The 20,243-nt window shown below is 39.8% G+C and overlaps 2 protein-coding genes across 5 annotated transcripts in view; one reads left to right on the top strand and one right to left on the bottom strand.

Moving 5' to 3' along the window:
* LOC103125131 (zinc finger protein 709-like) overlaps positions 1 to 20,243 on the top strand; it is a 209,802-nt gene that overhangs the window by 105,688 nt on the left and 83,871 nt on the right. The window lies entirely within an intron of this gene.
* LOC107523312 (zinc finger protein 14-like) overlaps positions 629 to 20,243 on the bottom strand; it is a 517,712-nt gene continuing 498,097 nt past the window's right edge. Inside the window, exons 2-5 of one of the 2 annotated variants that reach the window (XM_060181685.1) lie at positions 18,869 to 18,997; positions 4,867 to 4,993; positions 4,383 to 4,443; positions 629 to 2,993 (exon numbers count right to left, since the gene is read on the bottom strand). In XM_060181685.1, coding sequence (XP_060037668.1) covers positions 2,078 to 2,993; positions 4,383 to 4,443; positions 4,867 to 4,993; positions 18,869 to 18,883 — 1,119 coding nt within the window. In that variant the 5' untranslated portion in view covers positions 18,884 to 18,997 and the 3' untranslated portion in view covers positions 629 to 2,077. The remainder of the gene's footprint in view (positions 2,994 to 4,382; positions 4,444 to 4,866; positions 4,994 to 18,868; positions 18,998 to 20,243) is intronic. The other variant, XM_060181684.1, reaches the window with a different exon arrangement.

The following is a 20,243-nucleotide window of genomic DNA, read 5'->3' on the forward strand; positions in this document are numbered from 1 at the left end:
TGAGTTCGATCCCTGGCAACACATGTACCAGAGTGATGTCTGGTTCTTTCTCTTGTCCTGTCTTTCTTATGAATAAGTGATATGTGTAGCCGTCATAACATATTCTAATTGGAGTGATGGTTTGACCTTGTTAATGTAATGTATATTAATCATACATTGCAGGTAATGGTTACAATTTTTAAATTGGTGATGATTGTTAATTTCTATCAGAGTAATGAGATTAACTCCTAAGAATGACAATACTAAGAATAACTCTGACTATATCAGTTATTTAAAGAATTAAATATTAGTATTTACAGTTATTTAAAGAATAAAATGTGTGAGGCATGATATCAACCAACATGATGTTTTAATAACAAGTAAAAAATAAACTAGTATTGTTTATAGCACCAGCAGAATTCCTTCCTTGAATAATATGCTGCTTTGTGCTGTCACTTTTCAAAGAAATTTTATTTATTAGAGACAGAAATTTATAGGTAAGGGGGAGATAGGAAGAGACTGAGAGATAAAACCTACTTCACCAATCATGAAGTTTTACTCCTGCAGCTGGGGGGCAAGGGCTTGAACCAGGGTTCGGTGCACTTTATCAAGTTCATCACTGGCTAGTGATGCTATGTACTACTTTCTATGTATATAATCCAAGTTAAAAACAGTTCCCATGGCATGGAAGGAAGATATATGTAATGTTGTAGTTTGATTTCTCCTTGCTCTACCATTCTGTCTCAATCTTTCTATCTGAAAAAGTCAGCCTGAAGAGATGGTGCCCCAGAGAGAAATAAAGTAACTAGCTTATAACCTGCCAGAAAAGACTGTAGTTCAGGTGAAAATGTATCCAGGGCTTGAGTTTACTAGACAAAATAACATTAATGTTGTAAAACCACAATTACTGAATATGAATTGCATAAGTTCATGTTTTAAAAATGAGCTACAATTATTAGATCTAATGAAATATGATTTCAAATGATTGGTATAAACAAATTGAGATGACTGTAATCATATCATAATTCCATGATTACAATATTACAGCAGGTATATAATCTCTAAAATGATCTAGAATTATTTTATAACATACCATAGTTACGTAATTTTTATCATGTGTTGCTGTGAGCACTGTGGGTCCAGTATATACAACATACTTACATTCACAAGGACTTTCTACAATGCAAGTGCTATCACGTATCTAAAAATTTCTGGAATCACTGCAGGCTTTAGTAAATATTTTACTTTTATTCTTCTGAATAGTAGAGGAATGACTGAATACTTTCATACAATTTTCCTATCTAAATTATTTTGTGTCAGAAGAGAACTAGATGAATTGAGTATTTTACTACATTGCTTTCATTCATAAGGTTTCACTCGTGTCTAACTTCATGTGTTGAAGATTACTGGCTTGACTGAATGTTTTACTACATTGTTTACATTTATAGTGTTTTTCTTTTCTTTTCTTTTCTTTTTTTAGAATTTATTCATGAGAGAAATAGGAGAAAAAGAACCAGACATCACTCTGGTACATGTGCTGCTGGGGATCAAACTGGGGACCTCATAGTTGAGAATCCAATGCTTATCCACTGCACCACCTCCTAGACCACAACTTAGTGTTTCTTTCTACTTTGAGTTCTTTCATGTGTCTCAAGAGAGCTGGAACAACTGATGTTTTACTACACCATTTGTATTCACAGGGTTTCTCTCCACTCTGAGTTCTTTCATGTATCCGAAGATGACTGGAACGACTAAACCTTTTACTACATTGTTTACATTCAGAGGGGCTTTTTCCACTGTGATATCTATCTTTCATGTGTTGGAAGAGAGCTGGAACAACTGACTGTTTTACTACATTGTTTACACCCATAGGGTTTCTCTCCTCTGTGGTTTCTTTTATGTATCAGAACCGGAGGTAGTAAATGTTTTACTACATTGTATACATTCATAGGGTTTCTCTCCACTGTGAGTTTTTTTTTTTTTAATATTTTATTTATTTATGAGAAAGATAGGAGGAAAGAGAAAGAACCAGACATCACTCTGGCACATGTGCTGCTGGGGATCGAACTCGGGACCTCATGCTTGAGAGTCCAAAGCTTTACAACTTTGCCACCTCCCAGACAGCTCCACCGTGAGTTTTTTTATGTCTCCAAAGATGACAAGATCGACTGAATGTCTTACAACATTGTTTACAAACATATGGTTTCTCTCCACTGTGAGTCCTTTCATGTGTCTGAAGAGAGCTAGAACACCTGAATGCTTTATTACATTGTTTACATTCATAGGGTTTCTCTCCACTGTGAATTCTTTCATGGCGCTGAAGATAATTGGAGCGAGTAAACCTTTTACTACATTGTTTACATTCATAGGGTTTCTCTCCACTGTGAGTTCTTTCATGTTGCCGAAGAGAACTGGTGCAAATGAATGTTTTACTACATTGTTTACATTCATAGGGTTTCTCTCCACTGTGAGTTTTTTTATGGCGCTGAAGATGACTGGATTGCCTGAATGTTTTACTACATTGTTTACATTCATAGGGTTTCTCTCCACTGTGAGTTTTTTTATGGCTCCAAAGATGACTGTATCGCCTGAATGTTTTATTACATTGTTTACATTCATAGGGTTTCTCTCCACTATGAGTTTTTTCATGGCACTGAAGATAATTGGAGCGACTAAATCTTTTACTACATTGTTTACATTCATAAGGTTTATCTCCACTGTGAGTTTTTTCATGTAACAGAAGATAATTGACTTGACTGAATGTTCTACTACATTCTTTACATTCATAAAAATTATCTCCACTTTGAGATCTTTCATGTGTCCAAATATTACTGGATTGAATGGATTCTTTACTACATAGTTTACATTTATAGGTATTTTCCATGATTTGAGTTATTTTAGATGTTTGAAGATAACTGGAACAAGTGAATTTTTTGTGACATATTTCACATTCATGAGGTTTCTCTCCATATAGAATTCCTTCCTTCTTCTCAGATAACTTCTCTTCTACATTTCTACCAAAAAAAAAAAAAAAAAAATCATCAGACAGTAGTAACTATATATATTAAGAAAAATTAAGTTAATGGCGGAGCAGGCAATGGTGCACTCGGTTAAGCTTTCACACTGCTGTGTTCAAAGACCCATATTTAACCCTCTGGTCCCCACCTGTAAGGGGAAAGCTTCATAAGTGGTGAATCCAGGCTGCAGGTGTCTGTCTTTCTCCCTTTCTATGCTCATTGCCTCATTCAATTTCTGTCTCTACTCAATAATAAATAAATAAAATTATTTATAAAAAAAAATTAGGCTGTTTGGGGTCGGGCAGTAGCACAACGAGTTAAGCGAGCTTGGTGCAAAGTGCAAGGACCAGCATAAGGATCCCGGTTTGAGCCCCCAGCTCCCCACCTGCAGGGGAGTCGCTTCACAGGTGGTGGAGCAGGTCTGCAGGTGTCTTTCTCTCCCCTTCTCTTTTCTCCTCTCCTCTCTCCATTTCTTTCTGTCCTATCCAACAGTGAATGGCATCAACAACAAGACTACAACAACAAGGGCAACAAAAAGGAAAAAGAAAAAAAAGGCCTCCAGGAGCAGTGGATTCATGGTGCAGGCACCGAGCCCCAGCAATAACCCTGGAGGCAAAAAAAAAAAATCAGACTGTTTGATAGTGCACCTGGTTAAGTGCACACACTATAGTGCAGAAAGATGGATTCAAGCCCCTGGTCCCCACTTGCACGGGGAAAGCTTCACAAGTGGTGATGCATGGCTGCAGGTGTAGCTCTATCTCCTTCTCTATCTCCCCCACTCCTCTCAATTTCTCTATGTCTCTATCCAATAATAAATAAAATTTTAAATATTAAGTTAATATTATTAGGAAAAAATAGTATACATGGGGGTAGCACATCCAGTTAAGCAAACATATTACCAAGTACAAGGACCTGCTTTCAAGGCCCCAGCTGTAGGAGGTCCACTTCAACAGGGGGGGAATCAGGTCTGTACTTGTCAATCTTTCTCTTCCTCTCTCTCTCTCCTCATCCTTTCTCAATTTCTTTTTTCCTAATAAAAATTTAAAAAAAGGAAAAATGGCCACCAGAAAAAAAAAAGGTATACATAAACAATCACAAGTGCAGGCACTTATTATACATATATAATCACAAAACTGATAGACACTTTTAATATACTAGAAAAAAATCACTACCAAACACAGTGGAAGCTTCACAACTACAGCAGTGCTGTGATCTCTCTCTCTGCTACCCTACTCTGACTCATAGTATATGTGGAAAAAGAAAATATTAACATATTAACACAGGGGAACTATGTAGGCACCAAGTTTCAGAGGAGTCCATAGGTAGATAGTCCATAGGTCCTTTCTCAGGTGGGGCGGTATGTTTTATAGCGCATGTGACTCTCACCTTTGTTTACTTCTTTGCTGGTGTTCCTGTTGTTCAATAAAATGATCTTCCTGCAATTTTTCTAAAATGTAAAGAAATATAATAATAGACATCATAGAAATATTTAAATTATTGATCCGTTGTTAGTTACAAACATAACCTACTTGCTTAACAGTCTCTCCTTTTCCATATTTCACTTAAGAGAACATTGGTGGACAAAAAAAGAAACTGCTTTCTAATGGACAAATGAAAGATTATTATATTTTTATTTTTTTTAGATTTTTTAAAAAATTGTATGTATTACATTTATTAATTGGATAGAGAGAGCCAGAAATTGAGAGGGAAGGAGGTGATAGACAGAGAGACACCTGCAGCACTGCTTCACCACTTGCAAAGCTTTCTCCCTTCAGGTGAGGACAGGGGTCTCAAACCCAGGTCCTAGTGCACTGTAACGTGCACTCAACCAGGTACACCACCACCCAGCCCGAAAGATTATTATTCATACCTATTGAGACAAAGTTATGGAATATTTCCCACATCACATCTTTGTACAGCTTCTTCTCTGAAGGATTTAGTAGTGCCCATTCCTCCTTACTGAAGTTCACAGTTACGTCTTCACAAGTTATTGAGTCCTACAATATATATGAAATATTCATGAAAGCTGTGATTATGTGATATTCAAACATATATGTGGTAATCTGATCATCAAAAACCTCATTCTCAAGGCCTAGGAAATGGTATAGTGAATATAGCATAGAACTCTCAAACATGAGGTTCTAAGTCTGCTCTCCAGAATCTCATGTACTAGAGTGATACTCTAGTTCACACTCTGTTCCTTTCTCTGTGTGCTATTATACTCCATTTACTGGATAGACACAGCCAAAAATTGAAAGGAACGGGGAGAATGAGAGGGAAAGAGACAGATACACTTGCAGCACTGCTTCAACACTTGTGAGACTTTACCTCTACAGGTGGGGACCAGGGGCTTGAGCCCATGTCCTTACATGTTGTGTGTGTTCAACCAGGTGTACCACCACCCATCCCTTTCTCTGTATTTGTAATTAATAATAATAATATTCTAGGAGCCAAGTGGTGGTATGCCAAATAGGGTGCACATGCCCCTCTAAGAATCTAGATTCAAATCTCTGATCCCCACCTGCAGCAAGGAAGATTCACAAGTGGCGGAACAGTGTTATACGTGTCTTTCTCTCTCATTTCACCATAAATTTTTTAAAAAATAAAGTTGAAGGGAAAATGGCCACTAGTTTCTGTGGAATTATTATGCCAGGAGCAGGACCCAGTTATAATCTTGGTAGCAAAAAATGATGAGGAGGATTTTTTGTTTGAATTTAATTCATTTTAATGATAGAGAGATGCAGAAAGATGCTCACTGATAGAAATTCTTTAAAAAATATTTACTTATTATTGGATAGAATGAGAGAGAAATTGAGAGCAGAGAGGGAGAGAGACAGAGACACCTGCAGCCTTCCTTAACCACTCATGAAGCTTTCCCCCTGCAGGTGGGGACAGGGGCTTGAACCTGGGTTCCTGCACACTTTAATGTGAGCATTTTTTTTTTCCCTCCAGGGTGATTGCTGGGCTCGGTGCCTGCACCATGAATCCACTGCTCCTGGAGGCCATTTTTCCCCCTTTTGCTGCCCTTGTTGTTGTAGCCTCGTTGTGGTTATTATTGCCATTGTTGATGTTGTTCATTGTTGGATAGGACAGAGAGAAATGGAGAGAGGAGGAGAAGACAGAGGGGGGAGAGAAAGATAGACACCTGCAGACCTGCTTCACCGCCTGTGAAGCGACTCCCCTGCAGGTGGGGAGCCAGGGGCTCTAACCGGGATCCTTACACCGGTCCTTGCGCTTTGCCCACGTGCGCTTAACCCACTGCGCCACCGCCCGACCCCCAGTGAGCATTTTTTAATCGGGTGCACTACCACCGGGTTCCTCTAAAATAAAAATCTCTATTCACATAGATATTCATAAAGTTAATAGTATCAGCAAAACATGACATAATACTGCTCAGTGCAATCATATTACTCCAGCTGTGTCTTTAATGGTAGAACCCAGTCAGTGCTGGGGTATGACTGGAATGTTATACAATATATACAAATTTTATCATAGTCACACCACATGGAAAAATACATATTTGATACCAGATGGGAAGATCTTTCATATCCTTACTTATAATGCAACATTTAGACCACACTCTAGAAGGCAAAATATAAAGCTTAAGTAGTTTAATTTTATGTGATTTACTTGCAAATGAAAATTAAAGTTGGTGCCCCCACACCTATGGGCATCTAATCTTTGACAAAGGGGCTCAGACTATTAAATGGGGAAACCAGAGTCTCTTCAACAAATGGTGTTGGAAAGAATGGGTTGAAACATGCAGAAGAATAAAACTAAACCACTGTATTTCACCAAATACAAAAGTAAATTCCAAGTGGATCAAGGACTTGGATGTTAGACAACAAACTATCAGATACTTAGAAGAAAATATTGGCAGAACTCTTCCGCATAAATTTCAAAGACATCTTTAATGAAACGAATCCAATTACAAAGAAGACTAAGGCAAGTATAAACCTATGGGACTACATCAAATTAAAAAGCTTCTTCACAGCAAAAGAAACCACTACCCAAACCAAGAGACCCCTCACAGAATGGGAGAGGATCTTTACATGCCATACATCAGACAAGAGTTTAATAACCAACATATATAAAGAGCTTGCCAGACTCAACAACAAGACAACAAAAAACCCCATCCAAAAATGGGGGGAGGACATGGACAGAATATTCACCACAAAAGAGATCCAAAAGGTTGAGAAACACATGGAAAAATGCTCCAAATCTCTGATTGTCAGAGAAATGCAAATCAAGACAACAACAAGATACCACTTCACTCCTGTGAGAATGTCATACATAAGAAAAGGTAATAGCAGCAAATGCTGGAGAGGGCGTGGGCTCAAAGGAACCCTCCTACACTGCTGGTGGGAATGTAAATTGGTCCAACCTCTGTGGAGAACAGTCTGGAGAACTCTCAGAAGGCTAGAAATGGACCTACCCTATGACTCTGCAATTCCTCTCCTGGGGATATATCCTAAGGAACCCAACATATCCATCCAAAAAGATCTGTGTACACATATGTTCTTGGCAGCACAATGTGTAATAGGCAAAACCTGGAAGCAACCCAGGTGTCCAACAACAGATGAGTGGCTGAGCAAGTTGTGGTATATATACACAATGGAATACTACTCAGCTGTAAAAAAAGGTGACTTCACCGTTTTCAGCCGATCTTGGATGGACCTTGAAAAAATCATGTTGAGTGAAATAAGTCAGAAAAAGAAAGATGAATATGGGATGATCTCACTCTCAGGCAGAAGTTGAAAAACAAGATCAGAAAAGAAAACAGAAGTAGAACCTGAAATGGAATTGGCATATCTCACCAAAGTAAAAGACTCTGGGGTGCGTGGGTAGGGAGAATACAGGCCCAAGAAGGATTCAGAGGACCTAGTGGGGGTTGTATTGTTATATGGGAATCTGGGGAATGTTATGCATGTACAAACTATTGTACTTACTGTTGAATGTAAAACATTAATTCCCCAATAAAAAAGAAATAGTACTAAAAAAAAATAAAGAAAAAAAAAGAAAATTAAAGTTGGTGTATTGCACCAAAGTAAAAGACTCTAGGGCAGGTGGTTGGGGGAGAGTACAGGTCCTGGAAAAGTATGACAGAGGACCTAGTGGAGGGTGTATTGTTATGTGGAAAACTGGGAAATGTTATGCAAGTATAAACTATTGTATTTTCTGTTGAATGTAAAGTATTAATCCCCCAATAATAAACAAACAAACAAATAAATAAAAAGAAACATATTCAACTTGATGGTCATATAACAACACAGAATTCAAAAGGGTTGTCAACATAAAGAGGAATTACTCATTTTCTTTTACAATGGTATTCCCATAAAAAAAAAAATTAAAGTTATGGCAGAGTATCAGAATATCACTCTCCTAGTGGGTGAAGGATACTGAATTCTGAACCACACACTTGAGAGTCCAATGATACAGATCTTGGTCAGCACCTGGGCCACCGGGACATAACATTTTAATGAATATAAATATCATGAAAATTTAAAAGATTTTGTACTTTTTCTATCACCAAACGTGAGATAAATATACCTGGTGGAAATGCATCTCAAGAAAGCCAACTGATGTAACATGTTGAATGTTAGGATAAGAAGCTAAAGAGATGAATCAGTGAGTTAACATATCATCTGAAAGAGCTATGACTTTGATCTTATATCAATAAAATATTTATTGGAATGAGCAGCTTCAGTCATATTTTATGTGCTAAAAATGATTTGGAACTTTTGGGTACATAGACAAGTATATAAAAAACTTGAACAAAGGGAGTCTTGCGGTATCACAGTGGGTTAAGCGCACGTGGCACAAAGCGCAAGGACCAGCATAATGATCTGGGTTCGAGCCCCCGGCTCCCCACCTGCGGGGGAAATCTCTTCACAAGCGGTGAAGCAGGTTTGTAGGTGTCTTTCTCTCCCCCTCCTCTCTCCATTTCTCTCTGTCCTATCCACAACAACAAGATCAATAATAACTACAATAATAATACAACAAGGGCAATAAAAGGGAATAAATAGATATATTAAAAAAAATTGAACAGGGAGTCGGGCTATAAGGCAGGGGGTTAAGTGCACATGGCAGAAAGCTCAAGGAATCATGTAAGGATCCCGGTTGGAGCCCACGACACCCCATCTGCAGGGGAGTCACTTCACAGGCGGTGCAGCAGGTCTGCAGGTGTCTATCTTTCTCTCCCCTTTTCTGTCTTCCCCTCCTCTCTCCATTTCTCTCTGTCCTATCTAACAACAACATCAATAACAACAATAACTACAACAATGAAAAACAACAAGGGCAACAAAAGGAAATAAATAAATAAATATTTTTTAAAAACTTATTACCTACTGGAAATATTTTTTTCTTATAAAAAGCCCATACCCCCATTTCAGAATTACTCCCTGATCAGGCAAGCACTGCCTTAAGTTACAGCTTAAAAGAAAAATGTGCCATTGTATCATTGAATGAATTCCAGACTCATGGTCGAGGTCTTCCCATTGATGTGAAGCTATACTAAGTAGGCTTGGGGACATGTGAGAGCCTAAGTTATAAAATCATTGTTAGCTCCCTTTTAACAAGTGGGCAGACTCTCTCCCCATGGCATCTTATATAAAATTATTATACAGAGATTTATAAAAAATAATGGACTAGTTATATATTTTCTGAAATTCAGACTATCTTGCCTCTTCAGAAATAGTCTTTTTAAATTTTTTTTTAATATTTATTTATTTTCCCTTTTGTTAGCCTTGTTCTTTTGTATCCTTGTGGTTATTATTGTTGTTACTGATGTCATCATTGTTAGGACAGAGAAAAATGGAGAGAGGAGGGGAAGATAGAGATGGAGAGGAAGACAGACACCTGCAGACCTGCTTCACCTCCTGTGAAGTGACTCCCCTGCAGGTGGGGAGCCGGGGGCTCAAACAGAGATCCTTAGGCTAGTCCTTGCGCTTTGCGCCATGTGTGCTTAACCCACTGCACTACCGCCCGACTCCCAGAAATATTCTATACTGTGTTTTAATTTTCCAAACAATTTTGTGACATGCCAACATGGACTAGGAGATACCATGTATTTCAAAAGCCAGTCTGTTGGTAGTTGTACTTTATGGAAGAGATTGAAATCATAGCTGGTCCACAAGTTTATTCCCAATCCAGTTCACTCGTATTAAAAATAACTCAACTGTTACATTCACAGGTAGAATGAATTGTGTGCTGGCTACACACAAAGGAATTGCATTGCTTGTCTTGTACCTCAAATTAAAGTATAGAAGTCCCCAGCTGTGAAAGCAGCATAAATGAATTTTAAACTGCACCTCAAATATTTCCTTCCAATGCCATCCCCCCTCTGTCCACTTCTCTCTGTCCTATCCAACAACGACATCAGTAACAACAACAATATAACTACAACAATAAAAAACAAGGGCAGGCAGAGGGTAGATAGCATATTGGTTATGCAAACAGACTCTCATGCCTGAGGCTCCAAAATCCCAGGTCTAATCTCTCGCACCACCACAGCTGACAGTGCTCTGGTTAAAAAAAGTGGTCTGGGAGATGGTGCAGTGATAAAGCATTGGACTCTCAAGCATGAGGTCCTGAGTTCAATCCCTGGAAGCACATGTGTCAGAGTGATGTCTGGTTCTTTCTCTCTCCTCCTATCTTTCTCATAAATAAATAAATAAATAAATAAATAAATAAATAAATAAAATCTTCCCAAAAAAGGGTAACAAAAGAGAATAAATATTATGAATATTATTAAATAGAAATAATATAAATATCAAAAAAGAAACTAACAACAATATATTATATGATAGTATGAATAATAAATTATGACCCTGAAAAAAATTAGCAACTGTTAAAATTAAAATTCCAACTGTTAGATCCTGAACTTGTTTTACAAGTACTGCTGATATGGGGCTGGGCAGTGGTACACACCCAGGAACCAGGTTTGAACCCCCACTCCCCACCTGCATCAGGGACACTTCACAAGAGTTGAAGCAGGAATGCAGGTGTCTATCTTAATTTCTCCCACTCTCTCTTTCCTCCCTTCTTAATTTCTCTCTGTCCTATCAAATGAAGTGGGAAAAAAAGGGGACGTGGTAATGCAGTAGGGTAAGCACACATGGTGCAAAGTGCAAGGACCAGCACAAGGATCCTGGTTTGAGCTAGGGCTCCCCATCTGCAAGGGGTCTCTTCACAGGTGCTGAAGCAGGTCTGCAGGTGTCTGTCTTTCCCCCTCTCTGTCTTTCCTCCTGTCACGATTTCTCTCTGTCCTATCCAACAACGACGACATCAATAACAATAGTAATAACATCAACAATAAAACAACAAGGGCAACAAAAGGGAAAAAAATTAAGAAATAAAATAAAAAAAGGAAAAATGACTGTCAAGATTGGTGGATTAGTAGGGTTTGCACTGAGCCCTAGTGATTAGAGACCAAAAAATAAATTAATAAAAGTACAGCTGAAATAAGTATTAGAGGTTGATCATAGAAATAAATGTATCCATAAACTTGCGATTCACTATATTCACCACTAACATGAGTAACAGATATCTCCTCAACAAAGGAAAAGACAAATCCAAGATAAAACATGTTACTCTCCCCACACTAAAAATATATTATTTATTTTCCTTATCCCATATATTTAATCCTTGGCATGCCTAGAAGAGCTTTCAAGATATAATCTTTAAAAAAATATAAATATCTAAGATATCTTTTTAAAAATTTTATTTTTATTACCAGAGCACTACTCAGCTCAGGCTTATGGTGGTACAGGGGACTGAGCTTGGGAATTCAGAGCCTCAGGCAAGACAGCCTCTTTGCATAACCATTATGCTATCCACCCCTGCCCCCAAAACATGAAGGTCTATGAGAAGAAATGAATGAGGGTGGGGATAGATAGTGTAACTTTCTTTTTTTTTATATTTATTTATTTGTTAGTTATAGCTTACCTCTCCTGCCTGAGGCTTTAAAGTCCCAGCTTTGGTCCTCTGTACCACAATAAACCAGAGGTGGGCAGTGTTCTCATAAAAATAAATAAATAAATAAATAAATAAATAAATAAATAAGAAGAAAGAGAGGGGCTGAATGGTGGCACACCGAGTTGAGCTCACATGTTACAAAGTGCAAGGACCCAGGTTTAAGTCCCCAGTCTCCACCTGCAGGGGGAAAGCTTCACAAGTAGTGAAGCTGGGCTGCATGTGCCTCTCTCCCTCTTCCTCTCAATTTCTGGCTGTCTCTATCCAATAAATAAATAAATAAAGATAATAAAAAAAATTTTTTAATCAATAAGGGGCTGGGTGGTGGCTCAATTGGTTGAGTGTACATGTTACAATGTGCAAGGCCCCAGATTTGAGCCCCTGGCCCCCACCTACATGGGGAAAGTTTCACAGGTGGTGAAGCAGTGCTGCAGGTGTCTCTCCCTCTCTATCACCCCATTCCCTCTCAATTCCTGGCTATCTCTATCCAACAAATAAAGATAAAAAAAAGCCTACATGGCAAGAAAAAAAAATAAAAATAAATGAGGGGCACGGGAGGTAGTACAGTGGTTATGCTTAAAAAATTATGTTTGGGGAGTAGGGTGGTAGCGCAGCAGGTTAAGCACAGGTGGTGCAAAGCGCAAGGACCCACATAAGGATCCTGGTTCAAGCCCACGGCTCCCCACCTGCAGGGGAGTCACTTCACAGGTGGTAAAGCAGGTCTGCAGGTGTCTATCTTTCTCTCTCCCTCTATGTCTTCCCCTCCTCTCTCTATTTCTCTCTGCCCTGTCCAACAATGACAATATCAATAACTATAACAATAAAACAACAAGGGCAACAAAAGAGAATAAATAAATATTTAGGGAAAAAAATTATGTCTGAGGCTCCAAAGTCCCAGGTTCAATTACCCAACCACCATAAATGAGAATTGAGCAATGCTCGGGGGTGGGGGGGAGAAGAAGAAGAAATGACAAAATAAAAAAAGGAATGATGTTGGAGGCTCATGGATTGGTAGATTTATCACCATTCAATGACCATCTTACCCAAAGCAATATGCAGATTCAAAGCAATCCCTACCAATATCTCTATGAGCATCTTTAAAGTAATAGAATGCTTGCTGTAGTAGTGCATCTGGAACCACAAAACAAAGAACTGCTAAAAAATTTTGCAGAAAAGAGACTAAAAATGGAGGCATCATACTTCCTGACTACATTACAGGTCTCTAGTAATTAGCGTTGTGTGTCACTTGAACAAAAGCAGAACAGTGGAACAGAACTGAAAGCCCAGAATTTAGCCCTCACATCAGTCATTTAAGCTATGACAAAAGCACTCAGAACATTAAATGCATAAATGAAAGTCTCCTAATTAAACGGGGTGAGGAAAACAGAATCACCGCATATAGATCAAACAGGACAACCCCGTGCCATCATGCACAAATGTAAGCTCAAAATAGATTAAAACACTCAACATTTAGAAGTGGAGTGGTTACACATCCAGCTGAGCAAATATGACACTGTGCTCAAGTTCTGAGATCCAGGACCCAGTTACAAATTGCAAGAAGGAAACCTCACTAGCAATGAAGTATTACTATAGGTGTCTCTCCCTTCAATTTCTTTGTCTCTAAAAAATATTTAAAAGACTTAAATTTGGGGGAGTCCGGCGGTAGTGCAGCGGGTCAAGCGCAAGTGGTGCAAAGCACAAGGACTGACGTGAGAAACCGGGTTTGAGGCCCCTGCTCCCCACCTGCAGAGGAATCCCTTCACAGGCAGTGAAGCTCATTTGCAGGTGTCTATCTTTCTCTCCCCCTCTCTGTCTTCCCCTCCTCTCTCCATTTCTCTCTGTCTTATCCAACAACAACAACTTCAACAATAATAATAACTATATCAAGGGTAATAAAAAGGGAATAAATAAATAATAAAAAAGACTTAAATTTTATATAAGAACCCGTAACATACATGGAAGAAATCTTTAGCATAACAAACTACATAATGTCTGATTTCAAAATGTCTTTAGAAACTTGGGCTCAACAGCAAAGAAAAGAAAAAAGAGAACCATTGGGACTGCTTCAAACTTAACATTCTTAGGACATCAAAAGAAGTCAGCACTAAAACAGAGAGACACCCTACAGAATAGAAATATATGTACTTTTATTGATTGTTTTAACAGAGAACTACTCAGCTCAGTTTCTTGGTGATCCAGGGGAATGAATCTGGAATTTTAGAGCCTTACTCATGAAAATCTTATTGCATAACTGTTATGCTATCTTCCCTGCCTTCAACAAAGATATTTACATGCCATATATCAGACAAAAGGTATATAACATTATATATATACTCACTCTAGTCAGTAGCAGTAAAATAAACAGCTGCATTCAAAGTGGGAGAAAGAATTGAAGACTATTCATAAAGATATTCAAATAGCCATAAGGATATTTATAATTGTTCAAAGTCACTACTGATTTGCAAATCATAACATTGAGACCCCCTTTCTTTTTTGTACAACTATAAGTGATTATGTGTTATTGTTCTTTTCTGGATTTATCCATTTCTCATCCTATTATGGACAATCATTATGGAACGTACACACTGAAGTTACACAGAACTCACTGACACCCCAGGACACATCACAGCCTCAATAGGAATATTGCTTTAATGTCATTACTACTATGATCTGTGAGAAAGACAACTTATTCAGCAGTTGCATCCTGCAAAGCAGGATAAGAATTCTTCATCTTTGGGAGTCAGGCAGTAGTGCAGCAGGTTCAATGCACGTGGCGCAAAGCGCAAGGACCTGCGTAAGGATCCCAGTTTGAGCCCCCAGCTCCCCACCTGCAGGGGAGTTGCTTCACAGGCGGTGAAGCAGGTCTGCAGGTGTCTTTCTCCCTCTCTGTCTTCCCCTCCTCTCTCCATTTCTCTGTCCTATCCAACAACAATGACATCAATAACAACAATAACTACAAGAATAAAACAACAAGGGCAACAAAGGGGAAAACAATTAAATAAATAGTTTTAAAAAAAAAGAATTCTGCATCCTTGAGGTTGCACAAGTTCCTGTGCTAAGTGTGGATAGACATGGGTCCTAGGTCAGATTGATGGGGTGTAGAGTTAGTGGCATTTATATACTTTTCTCATATTTGGGAACTACTCTCTGTCATGATCCATCTTTCTAGTCCTATTCCCAACTTTGAAACCATCTTCCTAGACAATACATTCAACCCACCTATATGTTAGTTACCAGACTCAAAAATTAGTAAAGTCCTGGGCCTATTAAAATATACCTAAAATAGACTTTCTAGCTTCTTTCAACATGAAGACCCCAAATCTTTTCTGCTATATTCTTTTTTTTTTTTTTATTTAAGAAAGGATTAATTAACAAAACCATAGGGTAGGAGGGGTACAACTCCACACAATTCCCACCGCCCAATCTCCATATCCCACCCCCTCCCCTGATAGCTTTCCCATTCTCTATCCCTCTGGGAGCATGGACCCAGGGTTATTATGGGTTGCAGAAGGTAGAAGGTCTGGCTTCTGTAATTGCTTCCTCGCTGAACATGGACGTTGACTGGTTGGTCCATACTCCCAGTCTGCCTCTCTCTTTCCTTAGTAGGGTGGGTCTCTGGGGAAGCTGAGCTCCAGAACACATTGGTGGGGTCTTCAATCCAGGGAAGCCTGGCTAGCATCCTGATGGCATCTGGAACCTGATGACTGAAAAGAGAGTTAACATACAAAGCCAAACAAATTGTTGAGCAATCATGGACCCAAAGCTTGGAATAGTGGAAAGGAAGTGTTAGGGAGGGTACTCACTGCAAACTCTAGTGTACTTCTGCTTTCTTACTTTGGTGCCATACTCCAAACTCAGTCAATTTCTGCTTTGCGTTTCTACTTCTTTTTTTTTTTTTTTTTTACATGCATAACATTCCCCAGATTCCCATTTAACAATACAACCCCCACTATTTCATTCATCATTTTTCATGGACCTGTATTCTCCCCACCCACCCACCCACCCCAGAGTCTTTTACTTTGGTGTAATACTCCAATTCCACTTCAGGTTCGACTTGTGTTTTCTTTTCTAATCTTGTTTTTCAACTTCGGCCTGAGAGTGAGATCATCCCGTATTCATCCTTCTGTTTCTGACTTATTTCACTCAACATGATTTTTTCAAGGTCCATCCAAGATCGGCTGAAAACGGTGAAGTCACCATTTTTTACAGCTGAGTAGTATTCCATTGTGTATATAGACCACAACTTGCTCAGCCACTCATCTGTTGTTAGACACCTGGGTTGCTTCCAGGTTTTGCCTATTACAAATTGTGCTGCCAAGAACATATGTGTACACAGATCTTTTTGGATGGATGTGTTGGGTTCCTTAGGATATATCCCCAGGAGGGGAATTGCAGGGTCATAGGGTAGGTCCATTTCTAGCCTTCTGAGAGTTCTCCAGACTGTTCTCCACAGAGGCTGGACCAATTGACATTCCCACCAGCGGTGCAGGAGGGTTCCTTTGACCCCACACCCTCTCCAGCATTTGCTGCTGTTACCTTTTCTGATGTGTGACATTCTCACAGGAGTGAAGTGATATCTCATTGTTGTCTTGATTTGCATTTCTCTGACAATCAGAGACTTGGAGCATTTTTTCATGTGTTTCTCAGCCTTTTGGATCTCTTCTGTGGTGAATATTCTGTCCAAGTCCTCCCCCCATTTTTGGATGGGGTTATTTGTTGTCTTGTTGTTTCTGCTATATTCTTACCGTTAAGTTCCTGATTACTAAACAATTTGTTCTGCTTTATATGTTAATACTTTTCAGTCACCAAGTTGCAGATGCCACCATGTCACCAACCTGACTTTCCTAGGCAGATGACCTCACCAATGAGTCCTTGAACCCCACCTCCCCAGAGTCCTACCCCACTAGGGAAAGATACAAACAGGCTGGGAGTATGGATACATACTGTCAGTGCCCATGTTCAGCAGGGAAGCAATTACAGAAGCCAGACCTCCCACCTTCTGCACCCCACAAGGATCTTTGCTCCATACTCCCAGAGGGATAAAGAACAAGGAAGCGGGGGCCAGGTGGTGGTGCACCTGGTTGAGTGCACATGTTACAGTGCTCAAGGACCTGGGCTCGAGCCCCTGGTCCCCACCTGCAGGGGGAAAGCTTCACAAGTGGTGAAGCAGTGCTGCAGGTATCTCTCTGTCTCCTCTCTCTCTCTGTCTTCCCCTTCCTCTCAACTTCTGGCTATCTCTATCAACTAAATAAAGATTAAAAAAAAAAAAAAGATCAGGGAAGTTTGCTATGGAGGGGATGGAATGTGGAACTCTGTGGAACTCTGGTGGTGGAAACTGTGTGGAATTGTACATCTCTCATCCCACAATCTTGTTGATCATTATTAAATCACAAAAAAAAAAAAAAAAATTCTGCATCCTCATAGAATGCCTGGATAGAGAGAAAGAAGAAAAGGCTCTGACAATAAGAAATGTTGTTTTATTATATTCCCCCAGTCCTGGGACCTCAGGGTGGTGCCTACTTTCCTGCATGCTTCTCTCAATTCATATCAAATAATATTGCATCTGCCAATCTTAACCTAATCAATGCAACGAGTGCCACCCCAGCATGCTTCACTTCAGACTGTGACCAGAGACTTCAGGTGTGGAATGACAACCCTTTAGCTTCATCACTCGGGTGAGACCTTTCCTTTCATAGTATTCTCTAATTCCATTCCAGGTGGTCCACTCCCCAATAAAGTCCCCAAACCTAGATATAGTCCAGGTCCCCTGAGTTAGAGCATATGTTGACATGTGTCCATAAACCAGGGGAAAAATATATACCTGAAAGCAGAAGTACATAAAAGTCTACAGAGAGTACCCCCCCCCCCAACACTTCATCTGCACTACTCCAGTCTTTAGGTCCATATTTTTCAACAATTTGTTTGGCTTTGTATGCTAACTCTCTTTTCAGCCACCAGGTTCCAGATGCCATCAGGATGCCAGCCAGGCTTCCCTGGACTGAAGACCCCACCAATGTGTCCTGGAGCTCAGCTTCCCCAGAGACCCACCCTACTAGGGAAAGAGAGAGGCAAACTGGGAGTATGGATCGACCAGTCAACGCCCATGTTCAGCGGGGAAGCAGTTACAGAAGCCAGACCTTCCACCTTTTGCAACCCACAACGACCCTGGGTTCATACTCCCAGAGGGATAGAGAATGGGAAAGCTATCAGGGGAGGGGATGGGAATGGAGACTGGGTGGTGGGAACTGTGTGAAGTTGTACCCCTCCTATCCTATGGTTTTGTTAATGTCTCCTTTCTTAAATTAAAAAAAAAAAAAAAAGAAATGTTGTTCTAATGAACTACATAATTAATGTCTGCATAATTCCATTACTACTGGTGGCTGTTTTTGTTTGTTTTCTCTATGCAGAGAGTGAGAATAGAGGAAAGATATAAGAGTATCTCTAATGATGTTTCCCCTTTTCTTCTCATATGCGGTGTTGGGCACTTGAAAATGGGTCTCCAGGTATGGTAGCACTGCACTCTGACTTCTTAGCTATTTGGGGGCCCTCTTTGTTTTTACAGGGTCTGCATGGTGACACACCCAGTAGTGTGATGTTCAAGTTCCATCTCCTCCCACCTGAGAGGAGAAGCTTCACAAGTGGAGGAGTTGGGCTGCTGGTGTTTCTTCTCTTTTTGTCCCCACAGCCCTGCACTTCTCTCTCTTGGCAGTCAAGAATGCTGACAATGGGCAGGAGGCATTGAGCCCCGGTGATAATCCTAGTGGATAAGTTTTTGAACAGTAGATGGAGTAGGATATAGACGAGAAAATCAGAAGCAGTGAAATATACATTTGCTGCTTGAAATACAACTTATTTAGGTGGAAAAAGGGAAAGTGCGTGACGAAGAATAGAACACTTACCAAAGAAACTGACATTTTTTCTTTTTTCTCTACCGTCTTTATGCCAGAAGGTGCAGAGAAATCACAGCAGGAGCTCGAGACTCTGCTTTAAATCCAGCAGCACAGCGTCTTCACTTGATAGCACTGCACCTACAGGGAGGACATTCTTGTGCATAAAAGGTCCGATGTCCTAGTCCTTCAGTGTCAAAGGGAGATTCAGGAACAATGACCAGCTTTATGAAGTCCACACAGTGAGTTTGTCCCTCCTATTTTCAAAGACTCTCCCATCCCTCAAAATCTGCTAAAACTGGGAATATGAACTGGAGGCCCAGAAAGCGGCACAGTGCAAGAAGTACTGGACTCTCAAGCATGACGTCCTGAGTACAACACCTGACATCACATGTGCCGGTGATGCTCTGGTTCACTGTCTCCTCCCCTCTGTAATAAATATAATATGCACAAAATTAAAGAAGCAAACAAAAAAGTGAACTGCACTGACCTGCCCCATCCAGACTCTTATAAAGAGAGACCATTAGCTTGGAGTCAACTCCAATAAAATACCTGAAGGGTTTTCTACTTAACTCAGGACTGGCCTTACAGTGCCTGGAGCACTCAATTAAAACAGTGATATTCACACTGAAACCGAGTCATGATGGGAGGAGAGAGGGTACAAATGCTATTTCCTAAATTCCCTTTGTTAGAGACAGAGTAACGGAGACCACAGCAATGAAGCTTCTTTCAGTGCTGCTGGTGGCCGGGTTTGAACCTGGACCACACACACAGCCAAGCAGCACAGTATGTAAGTGGGACATTCTGCTGACCCCAAAATCCCAATTTCAATTCTACTGGGAAGTCTGGGATCAGTTGTAACATGCAACCTTATTTCTCAAGTGCTAACACACAGAGAAATCATAGGATGTTCTGGAGACCAATGCTAAGAAATGGTGGTTTTGTTCATTTATCATGAAGTCCATGCATCAGCATCTTAACAAAATATTTGTTAATGCTGGGGATGCCCCTCTAGGTTCACTGCAATGTGCACAATGCTGGGAAATATAGGCTCACCACTGGAAGAGAAATAGATACTGAATGAATTTCTATGGTTTTATTTACAGGATGCAAATACTACTTACTGCTCACATAAATGAAAACCCACCAAACCACTGCTTCCACTGCTGTACAAGGACAAAGTAGGTGAGGAGAATTTTAGGACAATTTTATGGTTTTCAGAGAATGTGAGCACTTAGCCAGGTGTGTCACTGCCTGGTTGCATTAAATTTTCTTATATGCTTTGTATTAGATGTGAATCCATTGGTTTCATCTAATCATGTTTCTTTCAAAAATCCATGTTATCATGAAGCATAGTTTGATGTGTCTTTCTTCAACTAACATTTCA

The sequence above is a fragment of the Erinaceus europaeus genome, chromosome 23 (genome assembly GCF_950295315.1).
Source record: "Erinaceus europaeus chromosome 23, mEriEur2.1, whole genome shotgun sequence".
Lineage (NCBI taxonomy): Eukaryota > Metazoa > Chordata > Mammalia > Eulipotyphla > Erinaceidae > Erinaceus > Erinaceus europaeus.